Source organism: Anopheles maculipalpis, chromosome 3RL (genome assembly GCF_943734695.1).
Source record: "Anopheles maculipalpis chromosome 3RL, idAnoMacuDA_375_x, whole genome shotgun sequence".
Classification (NCBI taxonomy): Eukaryota; Metazoa; Arthropoda; class Insecta; order Diptera; family Culicidae; genus Anopheles; species Anopheles maculipalpis.
The window spans coordinates 55,859,793-55,882,289 of record NC_064872.1 but is presented as its reverse complement, the minus strand read 5'-3'; the positions used below and the strand labels follow the sequence as shown (position 1 = coordinate 55,882,289).

Sequence of the window (22,497 nt, the reverse complement as noted above, 5' to 3'; positions counted from 1 at the left end):
CCTGACCATTCCTGACAACGATGATGAAGCTACTGATTACGAAGGAATCTCTTGTCTGTACACAGAACGCTATGAATAGAAAGAACTCCATCAAAAGGAACCCCGTGAACGATATTTCTAAAAGTAAAACAATTTCTTGAGATTTCTTTAAGCAAAAAATGTACCCGAAAATAAAATAAATGTATTTTATTTTGATGTGTTGCTATTCAGGTAAATATTATTCTTTTTGTATAAATATTCATCATAGATCCAAATATCTTATAAAACAATACAACTACTTCTTTGTTGTGCGATGTTATATGTTGCTGTTGTGGGGATTAAGGATTTGACGTTTGTTTTGGTGTTATCATAGGTTTATTATTGTTATATTTCTTGTAGAACACATGGATGGCTCAAAAATCGAGAAGCTAACCCACCCTTAAACGTTTAAAGCATTGTTTTTATAAGCGGAAGTCTTGTTGCGGTCGGTTGTGTGGTTAATTAACAAAACTTCTTTATCTATAGCGTCTGTGTATTTACATAAACAATAAGTCTATGATTCAGATCCATACAATCTTTATGGCAATCATTAACTTGGAAACATCTCCCTTGCCTAGTTTCTTTGGCCAAGTAAACGATTCCGTCGTCAGAAGACAAAATTTCGTCATACTTCGTTGCATTTTGTCCGAAATGCAGTACGATTTGCTTACTTCTCAAGAAATCGTTATGATCCGGTTATACAGTTTTGCTTATTAAGATAAATCAGATCAAACAACTATACCGCTCGGAAAACTGGTAGAGATATTAACTATAGAATAGGCAATAAAAACAGCGTTATAGCTATTAATCTAAAGAAGCGTATCGCTAAGAAACTCCAACAGAACCAGTCGTTTCATATTTGGAGGTTTTTATTAAACGTAAATAAGAACATGCTCGTTTTACCGTTTGAGAAACGTTCATTCAATTTGGAAATGAAATGTTTTCATAAGCATATAAACTGTTTAAATATAGTTTCAAGTTTCATACAGACAGAAAATAATTCCATCAAATGAAAATCTTTTACTTAAACTTCTTGCGTTATGGTACGCAATAACCGCATAAAAAACGTTCCTCAAAGCATCACATCTTTTCGATTGTATAAAGCAATTTACATTCCTTGGTGATGCAAAAAAAAGCCGTTCAAAAAAACCTCCAAGAATGGGATACTTTCAAATGAGATCGGGTGGTATTCAATCTGCCTGCATTGCAAGGAAATAATCAATGCCTCAAAAGTCGAGTATGTTGAACACTACCGACCCAAGAACAAGAGCGATTGTGGGACCAAAGCGTAAAGTGGAAGAAATTAATAAGCCACATTAATAAGGTGAGAACGCCGAGAAACCCTTTTGCCCGGCCAGAGTGTCGAAATTCAATCAATCATCTTCACGGCACCATCAACAGGAATTCGTCCAAATTCATTCGAATTAATTGATGAAATCCAATATTAGCCACTGGTTTTTGGTGTGCTGGTGGTGGTGGTGGTGGTGTGTTTCATCAGCATCGTGCCCAAAAAGGCTTCATTGTAAACGCAGAAAATCACACGCGTTCATACTTTGTGTTGTGCGAACACAATCGAACCAGCATCGGCATACGGAGGTACCTTCACGGTTCCTTATCTTCCTTTAGCAGCTACTTTCGTTCGGCACCGTCCCCGTTCGGGCTTTGATCATGCCTTACCATCCAGCAGAGCCCCAGAGGGTACCCTGCCAGAATCAATCAGCTAGCCAGCCTACACCAAGCTCACATCTTCATCGATCGTGGGGGTACGTCTTGGAGGAACATATTTTCTTTTATTCGGTATCGGTATTGCTAGCAGCAACCCGTTGTCCTTTGCTGCTGAGACTAAGTTCGGTTCCGTGCTGCAACCGGACCGGACTCGCAAGGTGTACGAAATGTATAATGATGGGCATAAGTATGTAATAACATTTAATTGAACCGGCATCATTTGATTTCATTCAACAAATACTTTAAAGTACGCTTCTTTCAAGCTGCGTTATGCTCAATGTGCGTTTGTTGTGTGTTTTGCTCTCCTAGCCAGCTCCGTCCCCGGCCGTTCGTTATTATCCGTCCATTGCTGGTTGGTCTATAAGGTGGTGCCACCCTTAGAGGTGGGAGTGTGGTAATACGGAAGCTGCGATCGGAAAGGAATTCCGTCTTCCGCTTTGGGTGGAATGAGGAACTGACATTTTCCCACACTTCTGGAGCGCGAGCTGTGCGCCAGTTTTTCATCTTTGCTTCGATGTTCTGGTTTCTGTGATGCCGCGGTGTCGGACTGTTTTTTTTTTTTTTTTTTTTTGTTTTGTTTTACCTTCCAGTAGTGCCAGTGTATTGTTCCGGTGTGGCTTGATCGTTCTCCCACTTGATTGACTCTCCCCCAAATCATGTAAGTGTGTTTACCTTGCACTGATTGATTTCGGCTTCCAATCAATCTTGAATTTCGTTGCCAATGATGATGATGATGTATGATGAGTTTCGAAATGCCGCCGACAGAAATTATCGCTCATTCGCCGGCAGAAACCATTACGCCGACCAAACGGGCCCTCTGTGCCCCGTAGTCGACGATTTGGGAGCGATTATTACATTCGACCAATGGTCAATCTTCTGCTTAGCAAGGAGCAACCTTTCACCAACTTCTACGATTGTTTTCGGAGAGGTTTTTTTTTTGCAAACCGGCCGCCGCCAAACGCGATCCGGCACTGTCTGCTTCCTGGCTTCCTATTGTTTTGATTATGTATACACACATGTGATTGTTTTCGTTTCGTTTTATCCCAACTTTCCTCGTGGGCGCTTTAGCATAAAACACTCACTCGTCTGCATTAGCGGCTTTCAGGCTGAAACAGAGAGAAAAAAAAAACTAAAGGCGTAGTGCAGCGGGGAACCACTTGCTTTCGTGTGGGAACCAGAACAGCAACTCCTTTGACGGGGGAATCGAAACCGAACCGATTTCTTACGCCCCATGCGTGTAATGACAATTATTGATGGCGGCAACTTTGATTGAAGATGTGTTCCGTATCGAAACGATCGCAACAGGTTGCTGGCGAATGGTGGTGCTACCGGCTCTGAACTGTTCATTTGACACTAAATACTCAAAAAAGGGTTAAATTGCGATCAAGCGTCTGTACCATGAACGGGAAACGGTCTTAGGAATGAGAGGACGAAAACGTTTAAATTGTCATATTAAAAAAAAATGCTTAATTTTCTTCTGCGTGGGAATCAGTTTTATGCTGAGTTTTTACTTACAAACATTGTTCGTAGCATTTACCAGGTGATTGTAAATACTTTTTTATTTTTATTTGACTCTGAGATCTTGGCAAAGAAGACTTGTCATTTCTGGACAGTCGGATCTTCATACTAGAAGACAGTTCGGACAGTTCCAAAATCTCACTTATCTGGGCTCAATAGTTAACACCGGCAGCAAAATCGGAGACCCAGTTGCGAGGTGACAACACGGCTCTTCACAGGGTAGCACCGGGATTCAAATCCCTGCCTGGTCGTTCTCAAGACAACGAAACAAACCAAGGACTATATTAATCATGAGTAATCCCAGTGTCATTGATCATTTGCAATACATAAACTCTGTTCAAAATTGACGAAACCCTCTCTTCTTCGTTTGCGAGGTAGATGCACAGAATGATTTTGGCATGTGTACTACTGTCTCCGAAAAGTAAGGTGACATTGGATGTCAAATTTCGAGCGCCAAGAGAAGTCCCTTGTTGTTATTTTTCGTTTGACAATATGTATGTTTTTGAGTGACTTTATGTGACGTTTCAAGTCACTACATCAATCCGGCTAGGAGTGACAATTTGTTTTCGGAGCTGCGCCAATTGTTTTCCTTCATATTGATGTTCACGTTTGTGGAGCAGCGCGCATGTATCAAATTTTGTTTGTGCAATAAAATAAACGCTGCGGAAACATTGCAGATGTTACAAAAAGCTTTCGGAGAAAAATCTATGTCGAATAAAAATGTGTACAAATGATACAGTGATTTCAAGAATAGCCGTGAGAAGGTCGAAGACGAGGACCGTCCAGGGAGATCATCCACCTCGACCGACAACGCCTACGTCGTTCAAATCAAGGATTTGGTGGTCAACAATCGTCGGTTGACGATACGAGACGTTTCGGGAAGTGTTGGGATTTCCAAAGCCTCGAACAACACCATCCTGAGAGATGTTTTGGGGTTGAAGCGGGTGAAGTCTCGCCTGGTGCCGAAATGTCTGAACCTGCTCGAAAAGCGGCATCGCGCCGAAGTCTGTCAAACGATGCTGGCAGACTACGCTGGAAAGCTGAAATCGATTTTTAACTAGCAACGAAACGTGGATTTACGCATTCGACCCGGAAACAACGGACGTCACGCCAAAGCAGATCGAAAATCAAGGTGATGCTGACGGTATTCTTTGATTACCGTGGGGTGGTTCACAAGGAATTTCCTCCGAAGGGCCAAACGGTGATCAAAAAGTACTATCTAAGCGTAATGCGGCGGTTGCGGACCTCCATCCGGCGAAACCGGCCGGGTTTGTGGAAAAACAACAGTTGGTTTTTGCACCACGATAATGAGCCCTCCCATACGGCCATCAGTTTGAGGGAGTTTTTCGCAACAACTGGCACCCTGGCAGCTTACATTGTAAACAAGCTAAAACGGCCGCTTCGGGGACACCGTTTTGACACTATCGAGAAGATAGAAGGCGCAGCGATGGCGGAACTAAAGAACATCCCAGCATCAGTGTGTTCCACCTGCTTCGAGTAGTGGGAGAAGAAGGAAGGAAGAAGGAGAAGGTGGAAGAGGGGCATTGCATCGGGAGGACCTTCCTTTGGCTTAGTGAAAATAAAAACCATTCACTTTAGTCACTTTATTTTCCGGGCACAGTAGTATATGTGAAAGGATAATGGAGGAGTTGCCATACTGACGAACTCTACGAACTGTATCATCTTACTATTAAGCAGTCACGTCAGGTTCTGGTAAGCTGGTCAAGTGAAGTGTATGTAACTGAAAAATCTAACACCCTAGAACCCATAATTTTTATCCATTAAATAATTTTCAAGTCGCCTATTGTTCCTAACATACATTGCCACTCAAATGCAGTTTTTACCAAAGATTTATTTTCTTCATTCTTCTTCAACTTCTGTTTTTTAGCATAGATCAAATGCAAGCATATAATGAAGGAAACACATACCAGTAAGTTACACTCTATAATACGAAGGATTACGTTCAGATTTTTTATGTGTTAAATGTTGCTCCTTAAATGTGTAAATGTGTTAAAGTTGCTCCTTACTATACTGTACGCAACTCCTGACCGACTATTTTAAAGTGCGATAAACGCGGTTTTTTTAAATCTAATTTCTTTATTAGAAATTAGTAAGAATTATTAGTCTTTAAGTAAGACTAAAAATTCGCCCACTTGCTCGGCCGGTCAGGATCAAAAAGACCGGATCTCGTTCATGTGGGACCGACCGTCGGCTATCACCACGTCACTCTTCGGGTCCGTTCGTAGAAGTGGATCGCACTAGGCCCTCTCGCGGCAAACATTGGAAACCAACGATAACGCTTACGGTCCGTAAACAGTCGCGTCGTTGCTTTATGGCATAGAGCGACATATACTATCAAACCGTGTTACAATTTGCTCTAAACAAACGTCGTCTGTTACTAGTAAAAGCGATTTGTAATAGTGCTTAGACTCTCTGGGACAACCTATATTATATTACCGACTGTAGAAGACTGTTGTACTGTGCAAGAGGGTAAGGAATACAAATTTCATTCTGATCTCTGACCGTACAGTACGAACACATGTTTGACAGCATTTATTGCATGCGCCCATAATCTCCGAGGCGGAGTTATGTTTGACTAAATCTATCCTTCTCCGATCCGTCAAATGTCGTAAAGTAAGAAACACGAAACTAATAAGGCGCAATAATTAATTTTTATTGCACATCGTTTGCTGCAGCACACGCCAGTTGTATCCTTTTTCATTTTCTTTATGTGTGGCGGATGACGCCGACACAAGGGCTCCAGTAGAAAGTTATAGGACCTTTTTTATGAACTTTCCCCGCTGGTACGAAAGGTAAAGCACACATATGCCATATTTGTTTCAACTTTCGGCGCCAGAAGGCAAGCAGGTTAAGCAAGAAAGGTTTGAAAAGTATAATACAACGTGTTAGAATACTTGGGTTAAGCAAAACTTGGATCAACGTTCAAAATCGCAAGTGACAATTTAGCGAAAAAAAAAGTTTTTCTACGTGCTTACTGTTCTGATTAAGCCCGGATTAACATCACAGAATGAAAACTGAAAATTACCAAGGAACAAAACATAAATAGAACATTTTGATATTGATGCGCTGAGACGACCTCTGGAATTTCTCAAACATTAAAGTAAGGTATCTCAAACATTAAAGTAAGCAATACGTCCTGGCCGTCCTTTATGAATAAAAAAAAAGTAAGGTATCTCTAGATTCAGCGATAGGAGGCCAATGCCAATGTTTTTTTTTTTTTAAATTCACAATATTCAACCAGAAGGCAAAAGTTTCAAACCATTGCCGTCATGTGGCGTTTATGAGTTGTCGGCTACGCTAACTTGCAATAAAAAATGTTAGTTTATTACATTTGGCGACGAGGGTTTCATCGCTGCCGATACTTGCATAGGCGGCTACGGAGAACGTCCCGTCGTCTAACGCAGAATCTCAAACCTGACAGCTTAAGAAAAAATAACCGAGCATCAAATGGGTCGAAACTTACATAATTTTTCCGTAGAAAATATTGCGAAGATGACAAATCGATGTGTTTTGTTTATATCCGTTCTAGGTCAAGTTTTAAGGAACTACGTGGTGATGATGTACGAAAGGTGACCAGCAACAAAAAATAGCATAGAGACGGAGTTGCGCGCTAGGATACTGGCGGCCATCCTGAGGAAACATCTCACCTCAAAAAACCTGTGTCGAAGCTGGGACTTTATCGTACCTTTCCAGTCCCAGCATTCACATACGCCTCTGATACATGGACCCTGTTCAAAACAGACGAAACCTTCTTAGCCGCGTTGGAGAGGAAGATGCTCAGAAGGATCGTTGGCCCCGTATGTGTTGAAGGGCCATGGAGGAGCCACCACAACGACAAGTTGTACGAACTGTACAACTGACCTCACCGTCGTGCAGCGAATAAGTCTCGCCCGGACCCAATGGGCTGGCCATGTTATACGAATGGCATGGCCCAGATTGAGGTGGGAGGCTGGCATGGAATCATCCGCCATCAAGGCCGGTATAACGGTCTCGCGCCGTCGTCCGTTAGGTTTAGGTTTATATAAAGTTTAGGCAATTTGAATAAATTTCGACATTGAAACTTATTAAATTGACATACATCATCAAGAACTGTGGAACCGTTGACATTTTCATTTATTTTGTAAAGAAAGTAAACATCAAAAAAGGGTATCAGTAAACATTTCATCGCCATGTGCACGAAATATCAGAAGGTAACACAGTGCAAACTATTTGACCTAGATTAAGATCGGAAGATTCCTTAAAGGGAAAAGGTTTCAGATTCCGTCCAGCTTAGTGTTTCAAACAAGCTGGATTAAACCTGAAGCTTTGGTTTGATGCTTCTGTCTAATAAGGGCTATTTGAATCCTGTCTATTGTAATGCCTTCTCAGGGAACGTCCCTTAAGATCCCTTGATATCTTCGCCGATGATCGAACAAAAGATAGCCATATTCAGTGAGGCGCTAGCTTTGGGAAAGTTTGGTTCGTCTGCCATCCGGCTAATTTGTAAGTGTTAAACTTAGAAAATGGTGTTGGCGTAAAAAATTAAAAGGAAGGTTAATAAAATCTGAAGAAAAAACACCTTTTTTTACTCCGATAGAACGGCCTGTATTATGGATCAATTAATAGGCTTTTAGACAACGAAAGTTAATAAGCTTTTGAAAAAATGTTTGTTAATTTGTGACTATGCATCACACTTGGCTTAAGTGTACATCACTACTTGAGGCATCGCTTCGCTTACCAATGCACCCAAAAGACTCAAATTCATTTGCAAAGTATGCATCGTGTAACAACAAGGCTGGGCAGCTGGGTGTAATATTTTCCCTTTCCTTCCTGTCACAAACATCTTTCCACTCAGGCGAACACAACAAATGTGTTAAAAACTATTTTTCAAGTAAAAACGGAAGCATTAACTGCACTTTCGGGACCGCCACCTCCTGCCAAATGCTTCGGCTCCGGCCAGAAATGCGCCCGGCTAGGATGCAACATTAAATACGTGCGCTAGATCCTGCGAAGCCCGAAAACAGTCCTCTGACACGGACTGCCGAGCGAGCCCAACTGTTCCGCAGACACGTGCGACCGCCGTTTCAGAAGATCAGGTTACACAGGCAGGATCAGCAAGCAGTTGGCCGGTTGAAACACATCGGCCACCAGGCCACATTACATCGACTTATGACGGCCCGAGAGACAGGCGTCTGATGCACCGCACCGGCGCACAGAACATGGAATTATGTCCAGGATCACGTTCCGGACCGTTTGCAGAAGCCTAGCCACGGTAGGTAAGGAGCATCGCTGAAGAGAAGGGACCATGGTGAGTAAAACCAGTTCATATTGCACATCGGGTTAGTGGCGGGTGTTTTACACGGTTCAATCACGCTTGTTTGAAATTTTTGCATCCGTATAATTATTCATTCTACTTTTCTGTACAAAAAAAAAACAGCTTCGCTTCTTCGTTTCGAGAGGTTTAGGACGAATGGAAGGCATGACAATCGGTAATATCTTGATACAAAATAAGACATTTTTTTTGTATAAACAAGAAATGTACCAACAGACTAAACCAACAGATTAAAATTCATTTTGAATCTATTTAGAAATTTAAAACAAAATTTAAAAACTTTGTGGGAAAGCAGATAACATGTGCCTTAAGAATTCTCAAGAATTATAACTCTCCGGTGAGGAAATATCAAAGACAGGATATGAATTTAGTGTAAGGACATATAAAACGGAGAAATACAATAGAACTTCTGCAAATGTGAGGCATTAATTATCACGTTACTATCACGAATGTAACAATGTTGAAGGAGAACAGACCAACATTGTAAGGAAACAATCTTCCAATCGAGAGAAAATCTATAGCTACCACATGTTCCGGCACGAGATGAGTTTTTGGCACACGACAGACACGCTTGCTACCACCATATGGCGTATAAGGTTTTACCGCGGATTTTGGGTACCACAATAAAGGTGACCTGACCCTGATCCTTCGAACGATGGTTTTGCCACACAATGACCCAGCAGGGCTGCTGGCTGTGCAGTCTAAATAGCTGATCATTCGAAGCAACTGTTGCAGCGAACAGCGCAGAAAGGCACATCCGCGACCTAAGGGAGCGTTCATAAGTTTGAAGATCGGTAGCACGGGAACAATTAAAATGGTAGCATTTGGTGTGTTGTGCATGATTTTTGACAAACGAATTGGCGCTGACAATCGAAGGCAGGTTAAAGCATGCTGAACGGCAACAGCAGGCAAGCATGTTTTTTTGGGGTTTACCCGTGCGGAATCGTATGAAGAAAGCGGCTGTTACCGGTAGCTCTAAATGTTTAGCAAGACAGTACAATTTTTGCTTTTGAATTTTTCATACCAACTTCACTAACTTTGGAAGGAATATGTTTTTCCAGATGTGGATGGATTGATTATATTCAAAAGAATTTTTTTTAATTCGGTTTTGACAAGGATAGTTGCGAGTTTATATAGAATACATATTCTAGTATAAAGTATTCTAGTTTGTTTGCATATGTCTACCTTAAAAGCAATACAGAACATTTAGCTCAGCGTAATATGATTTTAACGATATGGTTTTAACAGCTAAGGGTCGGGAAAGTAGAAAATTTACAGTTGAACACTTCATTATCAGCTTGTTCCGTGCATTCCGAAAATAATCCCAAAAATATCTACAAGAAAATCGATATATCATTCCTCTAAAAACGTTCTCCTGAAGGTTTTATACTTTCCCTTTAGCCCTGAGCTATAATGTTCAGACTTGCTTGAATCTAGCCAAGAGCAGCTGACTCAAAGTTCCTTCAAAGATCCTTAAGTGCGCTCTTCAATCTATGTGTGATTGTGTGCGTAATCTAAAGAATTTTGGTGATAGCATTTGTCCGTCAAGGATCGTATTTCGTTAGCTAGTTGCTCCAATTTGGTGTGAAGTTTGACAGTTGACGATCCGTAGGTTGTGTCGCCGTGACTTTTACCGTAGGAAGACGTACAAAGAGGAACGAAGACAGAATAGTTGGTGCTCTCTCATGCACGTAGAAGGTTACCAAGAAAAAAAAGAACAAGAAAAAGCCCAACGTCCAATTAAAAATTGCCTACAATCTGTCAACCTTCTGTAAACTACAGTACCTAAATAACTTTGAACCCTGCCGACTTTGGATCTCAGTATCTTTACCTTCTCTTCCAACGGGAATTGATGCCGTTTATCGGTGATCATTCATACCGATGGTGCTCAGAATCTGGGTGATTTGGTCGGTACGGTGACCGGTGTCTCAGATTTATTATCTTAATTTTCAGGCCATTCGATTGCATTTGTGCACAACGCTTTCCTCACACAACACTGGGAATGTCTGTGTCCTTTCACTACCTGAGCTATCTCGGCGTTAGGTCTCGGATCCTAGACACGTTACAGCTATTCTTGGGGTTTTTTCTAACTGCTGTCGTAATTTTTTGGGTAGTCTCTATTCCTATTTGCTTCTATTCGTTGTCCGTCTTTTTCTAGATAATGTTTACTTAACAAATAAGTAAAATTGACCAAACAAACCACCCTGAAATGCGTCTTGTCCCGTCACCAGGAATAGCATCAATTGAAGCTAAAATTTCTTGGAAAACTGTTCAATAACTGACAGTGCAGTAGTTCATGTTGCTGTAAGATTAAAGGTCCCGGCCGCATTTCCGGATTCCTTCCAAAGAACACAAATCAGCGGTGGTCCTTTAAGTAACGTTTCATTGTCGTCTCATCGCCCCGAAATGGCAAAAAAAGATCGGAGTGTGGATCGTTTTTTCTTGTTGGAAATACATGTTTCACGCAGCTTCTACAAAAGATCACACGTCCTGATCACACCTACCGCCCATGTTGAGAAAAGGCCTGGTGGTAATCATCCAAAAACAAACAGACTGAAAAAAAAGTCGAATGTCACTCGAAGGACACAGACTGATTATGGCTAATTTATTTCCAACCTGCCGCAACCTATTCTGGATCCCAGTCAGACCTCCAGCAAGAAGATTGCTCTTCGCGTTGCGTCTTTATTAAAAAAAGCGGCGGATAAAGTGTCCCGAAAAAAACTAATGATATTGATTCGAGAGGGGTGGCCGCTGGGTTTTCTTCCTTGTTTTACAGAGCCGATCAAATGGCCATGGCGGTAACGTCCGATGTGGATGGTAATAATGATAATGATGATGGCGGTGTTGTAATTTTCTAGATAAACTATCTAATGATACAGAACGCAACCTTCTCCATCCAAACCGTCAAAGGCTTGTAAACGAGAGTGACATATTGAACGCGAACGAAATGTAATGTTCAGCCGGGTTCACCCTTGCCTTCGGTTTTGGGATGTATGGATGTCGAGAGGATTTTATCTTTGTGTAGTTATTTGGTGGTCAAGAGGTCGCTGACTGTGTATTCAGCCATAGAACAAACAAATCAGCTGTAGAACGAGAAGCATAGCGACACTCCATTAATGGGTTATTGATGGCGCTCCGTGGCGAGGATTCAAATTGTTTGGAAGTTGGGTGAGGCAAATGAGGGTTAATAGAGTCAAAATAAGACATGGAACATTGCAATCATGCATGAAGTATTAGTTTTTACAAATCTATTTACACATAATCATTAAAATGGCTGTTGTATGTTAATATTACAATTCTTAATAGATGGTCAAACAGTAAATCTCTTATGTACAAAGTTATATGAAAAATATAAAGTTGAAAGATCAGTATTAAGTATAATAAAAATAATAAATCACGCTCTCCACTTACCACGTTCACAAAGTCCTGAAAAGAGATTGCCTCCACCTTGGAGGTCTTGGCTTTCAGTGCACGGTCGAACAGTATGTCACGTTTATTAGGCGGTACGTTGGCGAGAAATTCTGGTGATTTGAGTGCTGCGACAAAATCGTCCACAGGAATTTCGCCAAATCCTTCGGGATCGAACTGCAGAAGAGAAAAATGCAATTGCAGTTGACAGAGCACACGAGTGCGCAACGCTGGTGGGGAAAGGATCGTCCGTTTTTGTGGTGGGCCATGCTTACCGCATCGAATAATTGACGCCATTTCTGTGGAAATGCAAGAATTGAAGATCGAAGCGTAAGTTAACAATTGTACAAGCATGCTGTGTGAATGCAATTTGGGAAGAACACCAACGCGTTTCCTTTCCTCAAGGATAACGACATTCATCAGCAAGAGCATCAACGGTGTACTTACATCCTTCATGAGTTCCCGGCGTAGCTCGACTTCGTCATACTCCGAGTTGAGGTCTGTGTGGTCCGTCTCATAAACTGGTTCTCCGTCACCGGACTGCGAGATGGTCCCGATGCTGCCGAGAGAACCGGCAATCGTGGAAATGTGCTCGATATCGGCCAAAGTTTCTTGTTGACTGTTGCTGGCAGCATCAAGCTTGCCACTGCCCCTTTCATAGCCGGACCACATGACGTGCTGGTTGGCATGGGCTGAACGTATCGAACTCTACAGATGAGCTGTGAGTCACCTCAGCCGTAGAATTTTAGGGAATGCTTTAGAATAGAATGTATCTTTTTTGGAGGCCTGTTCATAAAGATGTCTCAGGATCGTTGCTCAAAAATTTTCGTTCACAGATGTTATCACTTCGGTTGTCATCTGCGGCTACGACCGCCCTTTGTAATATTAATTTTGTTGTAAGCCATCCAGAAACGCATCCACCAATTGGCCATCCGTTAAATGATACAGTTATCTCAAACTTTTCTCGTAGAGTAGGATTTTAAAACCATAGAATTCGTGAGGTACATACTGCGTCTAGTGATCTGCGAAAGATTAATAAAAAAAAACAGTCAAATATTTTAATATCACGTTAAAGTTATCGGAGCTTAACAATAGTTCAAACCATATTATGTCCTCCTCAATATACAAAAAGTTGCTTAAACACGAGTATGGATTTGGAGATGAGAAAAATTGTCATATTAAGTCTGCGCAGATGATGTTGCGTCTTAAGTTACGATTAAAAAATAAAATTAAGTTACGTAAAAAAAACGATATACATTGAGCGGAAATAAGGATACCACAGCTATGCTCTTTAAAAATATTTTCAAAAATTTTTGAATCGATTTTTCTTTTTTTATTTCGAGAAGGACGGCCTGAACGTACTAGTTAAATCTAATTTACAGGCTAGCTACAATTCAGATTGGTTTGGAGATATTTCCTTCTCCAAACCGTCAAAGGGCACCTTATCTCATCCAAGTATTAAGTCCAGTTTATAGCTTGTGAGTCAGTATCATTCCACGAGAGGACATCACATCCCGGGAGTGCTTGAGATCACCATTCACCATCCCCAATCACCATCCAGGTGATTTTGATGGGTTTTCAGGGTCGTTGTTCCTCCATAGATCTGTCTGATCTGTATAGTTGTTGGTCGTTGTAGTCCTTAGAGTGTTTCTCAGGTTACATAACAATTGACTCCATCTTGAAACAAAACAATCTAGAATCACACACTGTTCCAAACATTCCAAACCTGCTCAAATGATCTGAGAAACACTGTATAACGATGTATTCCTTCTGGATCCTCCAAAATGTACGTAACTGACGCACCAAGCCTTTTTTCATTTCGCACTCGGTCATTAATTCATTAATTCATCCTCATTCGTCCATCATCATACATTTAAGCGAGGTACAACATTTAATAGGCAGACCATCAGTAGGTAAGGAGGGAAGGGAGGAAAGGTATCAAACTACCAACCCATTTGTTCGGCAAACAAATAATTCTTAGGTAGACATCATTCCTGCCCTCCAGCAGATTTCTAATAGGAAATTATGGCGATCTTTCAATGCCCCGAACTGCGTCCAATAACGTGGGACGAGCAGATTCGTACTTCGCACAAGACCAGAGAAGATGATCTATATCATGGTATCCGAGGACGCAGCCTCATGCTTTGGAGCGATTTTTCCTTTTATTAGTAAAGAATGTTTAAACCAAACTATTTCAAACATTTTCGAAATTTTGCTTTGAAATTTTTGCGTATCATTTAAACTCAAGCCAAAAAATCATGAAAAAGAAATAAACCGATGAAGGGGCGGCCCGGTGGTGTAGGCAGCGGCGCCGGTCTTCAAACGGTAGGACCGGGGTTCAAATCCCATCCGGACCGTACCTCCGTAGTGAAGACTGAATTACCTCACTACATGGTATTCATAAGTCAAAACGGCCAGGCCGTTCTAACGAAAAAAAAAAAATGATACCGATGACACGTCGGGTGACTGCAAGGGTACAGGGGTAAATTCTTAGCCTAACGCCATGTATGACCGCATGTTGCAGGTCCTGCTCCCTGAAGGTTCCAGTATTGTCGGTTTTGCTGATGATTTGGCGATACTCGCAGAAGGCTACACACCAGAGGAGGCGGCGTCGGTTGCTGGAGCGGCAATTGACTTGGCTTGGTTACGAGGGCGCCATCTTCAACTTGCTCCGCTAAAGACCGAGGCGGTCTTGGTGTCGAGGTTTGCCTGCCTCGGGGTTTGCTAGAGGTTCCGATACGTGTTCAGTGGTCACCTCGGTGATGAGGAATCACAGCGGCCCCCAGGTGGCAAAGCGGCGTCTGCTGGCATGAATGGCGGAATCGGTCATTTGCTACGCCTCACCCACATTTGCTGAAGCAACAGACCTGAAGTGGTGCCAAATGAAGCTGGCGCAGGTGCAAAGGCCGCTGGCACGGGCGATCTCCAGCTCGTTCCGCTCGGTCTCGTACGAGGTGTCGGTGGTGGTAGCCAACCTGCTGCCGTATCGCTTAATAGTGGCTTAGTACGCAAGGTGCCACAGAAGACTTTTAGCTAACATAAGAATCAGCAGGAGGGAGATCCGGATGTCGGAACGAATGGCCATTATCCAGTAGTGGCAGCCAACCGCCAATCGGTACGTGGCATGGGCTCACATCAGTGCATCAGTGCGGCTTCACTACGTCCCCTGAGTGGCCACGGTGCATAGGCTTGGTCGAGTCAGTGGCGCATGTCATGTTTGAGTGTCCAGTGTTCGACGACGTCCGGCGAGAATTGTTGGGCTGGGGGACGAGCGATCCAATCCACTCAGACAATTTATCAATGGAATTGCTTGAGAGTCCAGAGTGGTGGGATCGCATACAACGTGCGGCAAAGTCGATCACCCACGGTGCTTCAGCAGATGTGGGGGGACGAGGAAGAGATATTAAGCGGAAGGACGAATGCTGCCTTCACAGAGAACGAAGTGATTGGGCTGGAGAGTGTGGCTGCTCTCTTTGCCGAGGAGATCGAAGAGGAGGTCTTGCTAGACATTACAAGACGGGTCAACGAGGCACGAGCAGCACGGCAACAGTGAGCTCGCAGCAGACGTGGACGGCCCAGGGTGGAGGAACGCGCAAAGGCTAGCAGCTGATGTCGTAGGAGTATCGACGGCCAGGGAAGATGATATTCTGCGGGCAGCAGCGGAGGCAGAGCGTGCAGGAACAGCTCCACCTCCCATTCCCAGACGTTGCCGTGGGCGAACACCTTCCCCCGAAACGTTGCGACTTAGGCATGAACGCCGAATCTACATGCAGAGGGTATGGAGAGGAAGGATCAGGGAGGGATCACTACCACCTGTTCCTCCCGGAAGGAGACGCCGCCGTCGAGCGCCTCCATCAGCGGCGGATTTGATTCGGTCCAGAAGGAATCGTAGGGCCAATGCTCGAGAGAGTTGGAGAAACTCACAGAGTCCGCGAGTTTCCCCAAGCTAACACCGAGAGGAGGCTGTCCCTTACCCCAGCGGAAGAAGCCTCACTTTTAGAGGACAACACTTCGGAACGCTAAGCGTGCAAGCGTCAGTGAAGTACGAAGCTATCAGCGGTGTCGTTGTTATACTTGGTTTTTAATTAGTTATACATTAGTTCTTTGATGAAAAACCACGCAGTGTAAGAACAAACCCCCATAGGGAAAGCCCGTGCGGGAATACCTGGGGGAGGGAGACTTAAATAAAGAATACCTGTAATTGTGTAAAAACAATGAAAAAGAATGAGAAAAAAATAGCATCATTCTGCTCAAATTTTCTTTTTGTAACTTTTGCGTTCGGTGTTCAGTCAGTTGAAGTTAATTTCCTCGACAGTTTAAGTTTTACATTTTATTTTTCGCTTATTTAAATCATAATCACGCTTAGTGTACACCACAATGTAATTTTTTGCTCAAATTATTATGTTCTTTTCATTAGATGCACCGCGTTTCAATTTAACACCTTGCCATTGTAATCATGGTACGTGGTCATCAATCAACCAATCATGAATAGAACATCAATACACGCTAAACCAAGTCCACTAATATCGCCTGTTACATATAATCAGCTCGACATTTGCAGACACAATGCGGTAAGCTGCATTCTGTTGCAGTCAACACTGCAATGAATAAATTACAACCTTCGACCGGCCCTACTCCCTCAACATAACCCGACACACACACACACACATACATAGAGGACCTTAAACTTTCTTCGAGTCTTGGTAAATTTGAGCCAATCCCGAACCATAGATAGGGTTTGACTGGCCATGAATAAATGAGGGCTTTGGATGGCTTGTACGATAGCATGCAGAGTAATAAATATGTTGCTCACTTTGCATATTTTATAACCCGTTATCATGAACACATTTTGCAACGACCTATTCGCGATGGTACTTATTGGAAATTTTTCCTACTGTGAGTATTTTTTCTTCAGTTTTTTTATTCAAGGAATCAATTCAGCGATGATATTTTGTGAGAATTTTAGGAGAATATTATTTTAATATAATTTCATTTGAATTTCACTCATAAAAAAATTGAAAATAAAAAATTTAGTAAATTATATGATTCCAATTAAATACTTTACCTTGCACAACATACCGCGTCGATAAAATACTGGCAGTGTTTCGCAATTATTTTGTACGATTCTTTCATGCAAGTCAATTCCTCTGGTAAATATATACGTAAACCGACATCCTCTCCAAAACACGCTACTGTTTTAACACTTCTGGCAACAAATCCTCGCGCAGCGGTCGTCGGCAATGAACAACACCCCTGAGTTAGTAATATTCTACGTTTGTCGTTGATTAAATTGCATTACATATTTATTCCCCCGATAGCTAAAACATCACAAATTCCGCACGTTCTGTGTCGGCATGACTCACTGCACGCACACAACGACACGCGCATTAGGCATTTCTATTTTATCACAATAGTAAACGGTGAACCGACCCACCCCACGGCATTAAGAAACAAGCGCGCCTACACCTATACCATCACACACAAAAAATTCACCCCTAAAGCTACTGTCGTTAGAACTAGGAACCGCGTACGAGTTATAGTAAATGGTGGCACACAATTTTTCAAACTGAAATTTTCTGTGACTTTGAGTTGAACACTAAATTTAGTTTATTGAACTAGAATTGTGGAAGCTAATTCTTCTCCAGATGGACGTAAACAACACGCTACACATTTGTTTTGACTAACACATGCACTCACTGATAGCACAACTTCGAAGGCTTTATGACGCGGTGGTGTCCTAGAAATGTGCCCTCTTTAAATAATGTCACACTGAACCTAAACTTAATCACACCAAAAAACCTCACCACACACTACCGAACATTTAAGCGGCACGCACTCAGTCAAACCTCGAGGTTTACTACTGTTAACTTGCATTTAACCGACGTGTTTACGCTTTTTGTTGTCGTTTTGTCCGCATCTAGTCACTTACAAAAACGCATCCCGAAGGGTGAGAGAGGACTCTGCAGTGGAAAGGAACACATTTTGATAGACGAAATGACAGGACGCTAACAGTGTCGACTGCGCATGTGTTTAAATGGGAAACGAAAATACCTGTCCAAAAACCGTGGGGTTGAAACATTTCGATTGAAATATTTCGACACGAGGAGTTCCGTTGAACATTTATTATGATTTAAATGTTACACAAAACCTTAAATTGTGAAGATTATTCTATCCAACTAAAGTAACACACAAGATTTATTTGGTCAACCGGTTGTGTCCAGCATGTCCTTTTTATTCGGCACAACATGACATTTGTTTCGGTTTGCTGGTTAGCATTTGTGGGTAGAACGTTTTGCCGATTCCGTTTCGTTTCTTCGTCGCTTTTGTGCTTAATTCTCCTAAGCACATTTGTGCAAATGCGCTTGCCGGCTTGTGTTGGACCCACCACAAACCATAATGCATGCCCCGGGTTTCCGGGTTTCACCGATACCGTTTCGATTGTCCCTTTTTTTCCCTTTCTTTAACAGGCACCGAGGCTACCCATCACGAATGGTGTCTCAATTTATTTTTATTTATTTGTTCTCTATTTGCCGACATTTGGTACCGTTTAGCAGGGGCTCAGCAAGAAAATGCTTCAAAAGATTTTGTCTGCCTGTCCGGCACAATTCGGTGATTTGTTTGAAAATGGGTCCAAACAATTCCTTTTTGCATTATGTGTGTATGTGTGTGCCTGTGCTCAAATTGTTCGTGATTAATACATTAACGCGTACAACCGCATGCCACAACATAAAGCAAGCTGCACTCGGTTGACAGTTTCGCAGCAACCCGGGGGTTAGCCATTTCGAAATAGTGCAACTAATGCAAATTCCTTACCGACAAACCGTTTGTCCTCACCCGTAACTAATCCTGGGGGATAAGACAATTAATTTATGTCCGGTCAAATTGGATCTTCGGTGCCTAAGATGGGACATTTGTGCCGGTTGTTTCGTGTGCGCACATTTGTTTTGGATTTGCTTTTCTCTCAAAGTATTGCCTTCGGTTATTAACACACACAGGAAGGATATGTACAGAGTCGAAACCTCACCGCTATTGTGGCCTGTTTGCCAAAGGAAAGCTCTGACTTGGGAATGTCCCGAAACGATCGCATGAAAGTCAGGGAAACGCTCTGACTTGGGAATGTCCCGAGACGATCGCACGAAAGTTATCTTAAACCGTGGGAACTGTTTAAAGGTTCGCTCGTTTGCCATAAACTTCTGGCGTGAAACCCTCGTAAAATCAGTACCGTTCAGTAATGATGTGAGGGCTAAAGTCTACAGAAAAAAAAGATATGTTTTACGATTGGGAAAATCCGAACAGATCTCCCACGCCCGTGGGACAGGTAGGTACGTGACGATTTCATCTTAAGGAGCAACACCGAAGGACTCTTAGCCGATGCTTGCAGGACAGCGCGACATACGGTGTGATTTGCATATTTTATTTCACGAGACCAGGAATTTCTCACGTTTAACAGCGGCAGCTTATTTGAGAGATGGTTGAATTTGTAGATTTTTTTTAAAGAAAAAGCTATCAGGACATCCAATACAATCTATTGTATACGATTCGTACACATGTTTACATCTCATAAAATTGTCAAAGAATTAATCACGAAGAAACATATCGAAAGAACGTCCTAATTGCTGTTATGATATTGAATATTTGAAATATTTTTATTGTTTTAGCAGCTTATATTCAGGAAAAGTTAAATAAAAATAAAAACCACAATCCACTGATAAAACCATACCACGAGTTTGTGTGAAAACAAGGGTCAAAGAAAGTAATAATAATTTTAGTTGTTTTTACTGCTTGACAACATGTGGATGGAAAACTTGCGCTCAATGATCAAAGATTACCTTTGATTTGATTTATTTCATACATGTGCCATATATTCATGGATTCATCGAGAATAATAACTTATCTGGACAGTATCCTTTGTTTTGATGTTTTTATTTCGTGATTACGGCAAAAACGTCTTCCTTACAATCTAATCTTATGTCCAGCTTTAGAATCCAGTCCAGGATATAAATTTCCTTGTCCCTCAGTTTAAGTGCACCTTATCCCGGGTGAGCTCGGTTATGGATGATTTTGATGCCAGGTATCGTTCTGATGTTGTTGTCCAATATGCATCCAGGGGATTAACGCGTGTTTGGAGCGTCGTACCTTGGAGATTTGGCACTGGTTCCCGAGATGACCCCCTTGGTTGCGAGTAATGCATTTCGTTGCCAGCATTTAGTTGTTGTGGCTGCATGAGTTTGAAAGCCACTACAATTTTGTGAAGCTACAGAATGGCCGCCAGACATAACGTCATTATGACCCAAACCTAATTCATTGTTTCAGTGATCTTGGCGACATTGAGGCCTACAAAACGCATAGAGCCGAAAGCCACGATAATCTTGTAAGTTTACAGCAGCATCGAACCCAGACATTCCACCAACGGCAAGGACGCCAGTTACGACTTTAGATCTCCTAAACCAATTTCTGTCGCTTTTTAAGCGAAACATAAAGAAGAAAGATTTAGAAAGAAATAAACATAACTAGGCCTGATCATTCATATAAGTGGAAATTCACTCAAGAATCCTAGAAATGGCATCCCAAGATAGCTCGAGGTTGTACCAGAAGAAGAAATATTTCATCATCTGTAACGGAGATCCTTGATTCAGCAATCAAAATGACCCTAACTATTATAAACGAGATAAATGTAATCAAAAAGGATATTCAGTGGTAAAATAAGGATATTTTGATTAATGACCTTACATCGACAGCTATTCCATTAAGAAGCAGCCCACTGCCTCCAGTGATCCTGTACAGAGGCGCTTATAAGACAGATCATAACTGAAGAACGGTTGCAAGGCAGCATCAGCATTAAGTGCGCTACCACAGAAGTGGTAGCTTTTGCTACCACAACTACCGATGCATCATTCATTTACCAAACTAGTCCCGGCAATATGGTGTGTTATCGAATGGGGTTTGTTCTGATCCACTCGCGCAAACGTTCCAGCTACGATCGAAGGCTTTGTGTATGATTAGAAAAACCCCCGAAAGTGAAGGCACGCACCACGCGTCTTCGGAATAACAGATGGTTGCTGCGAACTTGTGTACTCGATCGCTTTTCGAGTTTTACACTTATCTTTTTGAAGTTGATCTTTTCCCTTTTACTTCTGAACGACGGGAGCTGGATAGGGAAAAAGGTACGAATTTGGGATAAACCATTTCTTTGTTTGTTTCGTTTCGCTGGCAAACGATGGAAGAGATTAGCGAAGGTAAGGGAGAAAGCTACTTCTGGAAGGATAAAAGATCGGTGTGATGGATCTGCTCACACACATTATCGCCCCTCACCTTCACATGTGACGGATGTGGGGTGATATATCTCGTATATCAATAACGATGGGAGGTGTTTCAGGTTTATGTTTCTGTAGCTCCTGCATTGGTTCGAATATCCTTTTCTTAGGGTTCTGTTGGATGGTAACCGTAGTTTTATCAAGATATCTAGCCTTTGGCTACTCAAGAATTGCGGTAGATTTTTGAGCAACAATGCCTCACGGCTGTCCACCATTTCTATATGCATATCAGACAAACTTCTTTCAATGTTTATAGTTATTTTGATGAATAATTCATTAAGAGAAAACGTAAGTGTAAAAAGTAAGACAAATATGTACATATATCCTTAACGTTTTACGAAGGATATTTTTCGAATGGGAAACATATCAATAAAGTGCGAGGGTGTTGTTTTGGTGGATTACAAAATAATGTTTTCATGAGAGCAATTCTAAATGATCAGTGTTTTATTCCATGCTTGTATTATCCTATCATCTTTGATCTACTCAAAACTTTTCGACGCATCCCAGTAGTTAAACCGATCTCGGCAGAAGCGCTACAATAAACTGAAAACAAGCAGAAGCGTTACGGCGCAACCTGATCGTCGTCATCGGGTGTTTCCCTTAGCGCGTGCCTTCGCGCACGATGCACCACATCTCCTCTTACATCACTTGCCAGCTGTGTGTTTTTTTTCTTCCGTCCTTTGCCCAAACTTATCCGACATACGCAGCCCGTTGTTGCTTCCATCCTTCAGTGAGTCAGAAGCTTCAGTACCATATTCCTTGCTGACTTCCTGTTACCAGCCGGCACCAACATTCGGGCGGCATCATAAAGAGGAACAGGAAATGAAAAATATGTGTGGTGGAGAAGAGAAATAAGAAACGCATATGGTGCGCTTGGGCGATACGCCAGGTGTGTGTAAAACTTATCTTCTTCGGTCACTTTTGCTATTTTATTTGTATTCATATTTGAACGCTGTTTTTCTGCTTGTTTAATAAAAGCTCACATACCGTGCCCGAACAAAGCAGGAATGTTCTTGTATGCTGTGATCGTTTGAACGTTTGCACGCAGTTAGCATTGTTGCGGCCCGGATCAAACAATTGCCAGTTAGCTTAATTGAATAGATCATCTACGAATATAATTAAAATAAAAATAAAATCAACTTTGATCGTGATGATTCATGGGTGCCATATAACGCCACCCCA

General features: G+C 42.1%; 2 protein-coding genes across 2 annotated transcripts in view; both read right to left on the bottom strand.

Annotated features, from left to right (window-relative positions):
- Nucleotides 1-12,674, bottom strand: part of LOC126562230 (protein rhomboid) — a 40,151-nt gene extending 27,477 nt beyond the window's left edge. Inside the window, exons 1-3 of the mRNA XM_050218676.1 lie at nt 12,449-12,674; nt 12,277-12,300; nt 12,005-12,178 (exon numbers count right to left, since the gene is read on the bottom strand). Of these exons, the coding sequence (XP_050074633.1) occupies nt 12,005-12,178; nt 12,277-12,300; nt 12,449-12,673 (423 nt within the window). The 5' untranslated portion in view covers nt 12,674. The remainder of the gene's footprint in view (nt 1-12,004; nt 12,179-12,276; nt 12,301-12,448) is intronic.
- LOC126563052 (40S ribosomal protein S9) overlaps nt 1-22,497 on the bottom strand; it is a 227,540-nt gene that overhangs the window by 133,900 nt on the left and 71,143 nt on the right. The window lies entirely within an intron of this gene.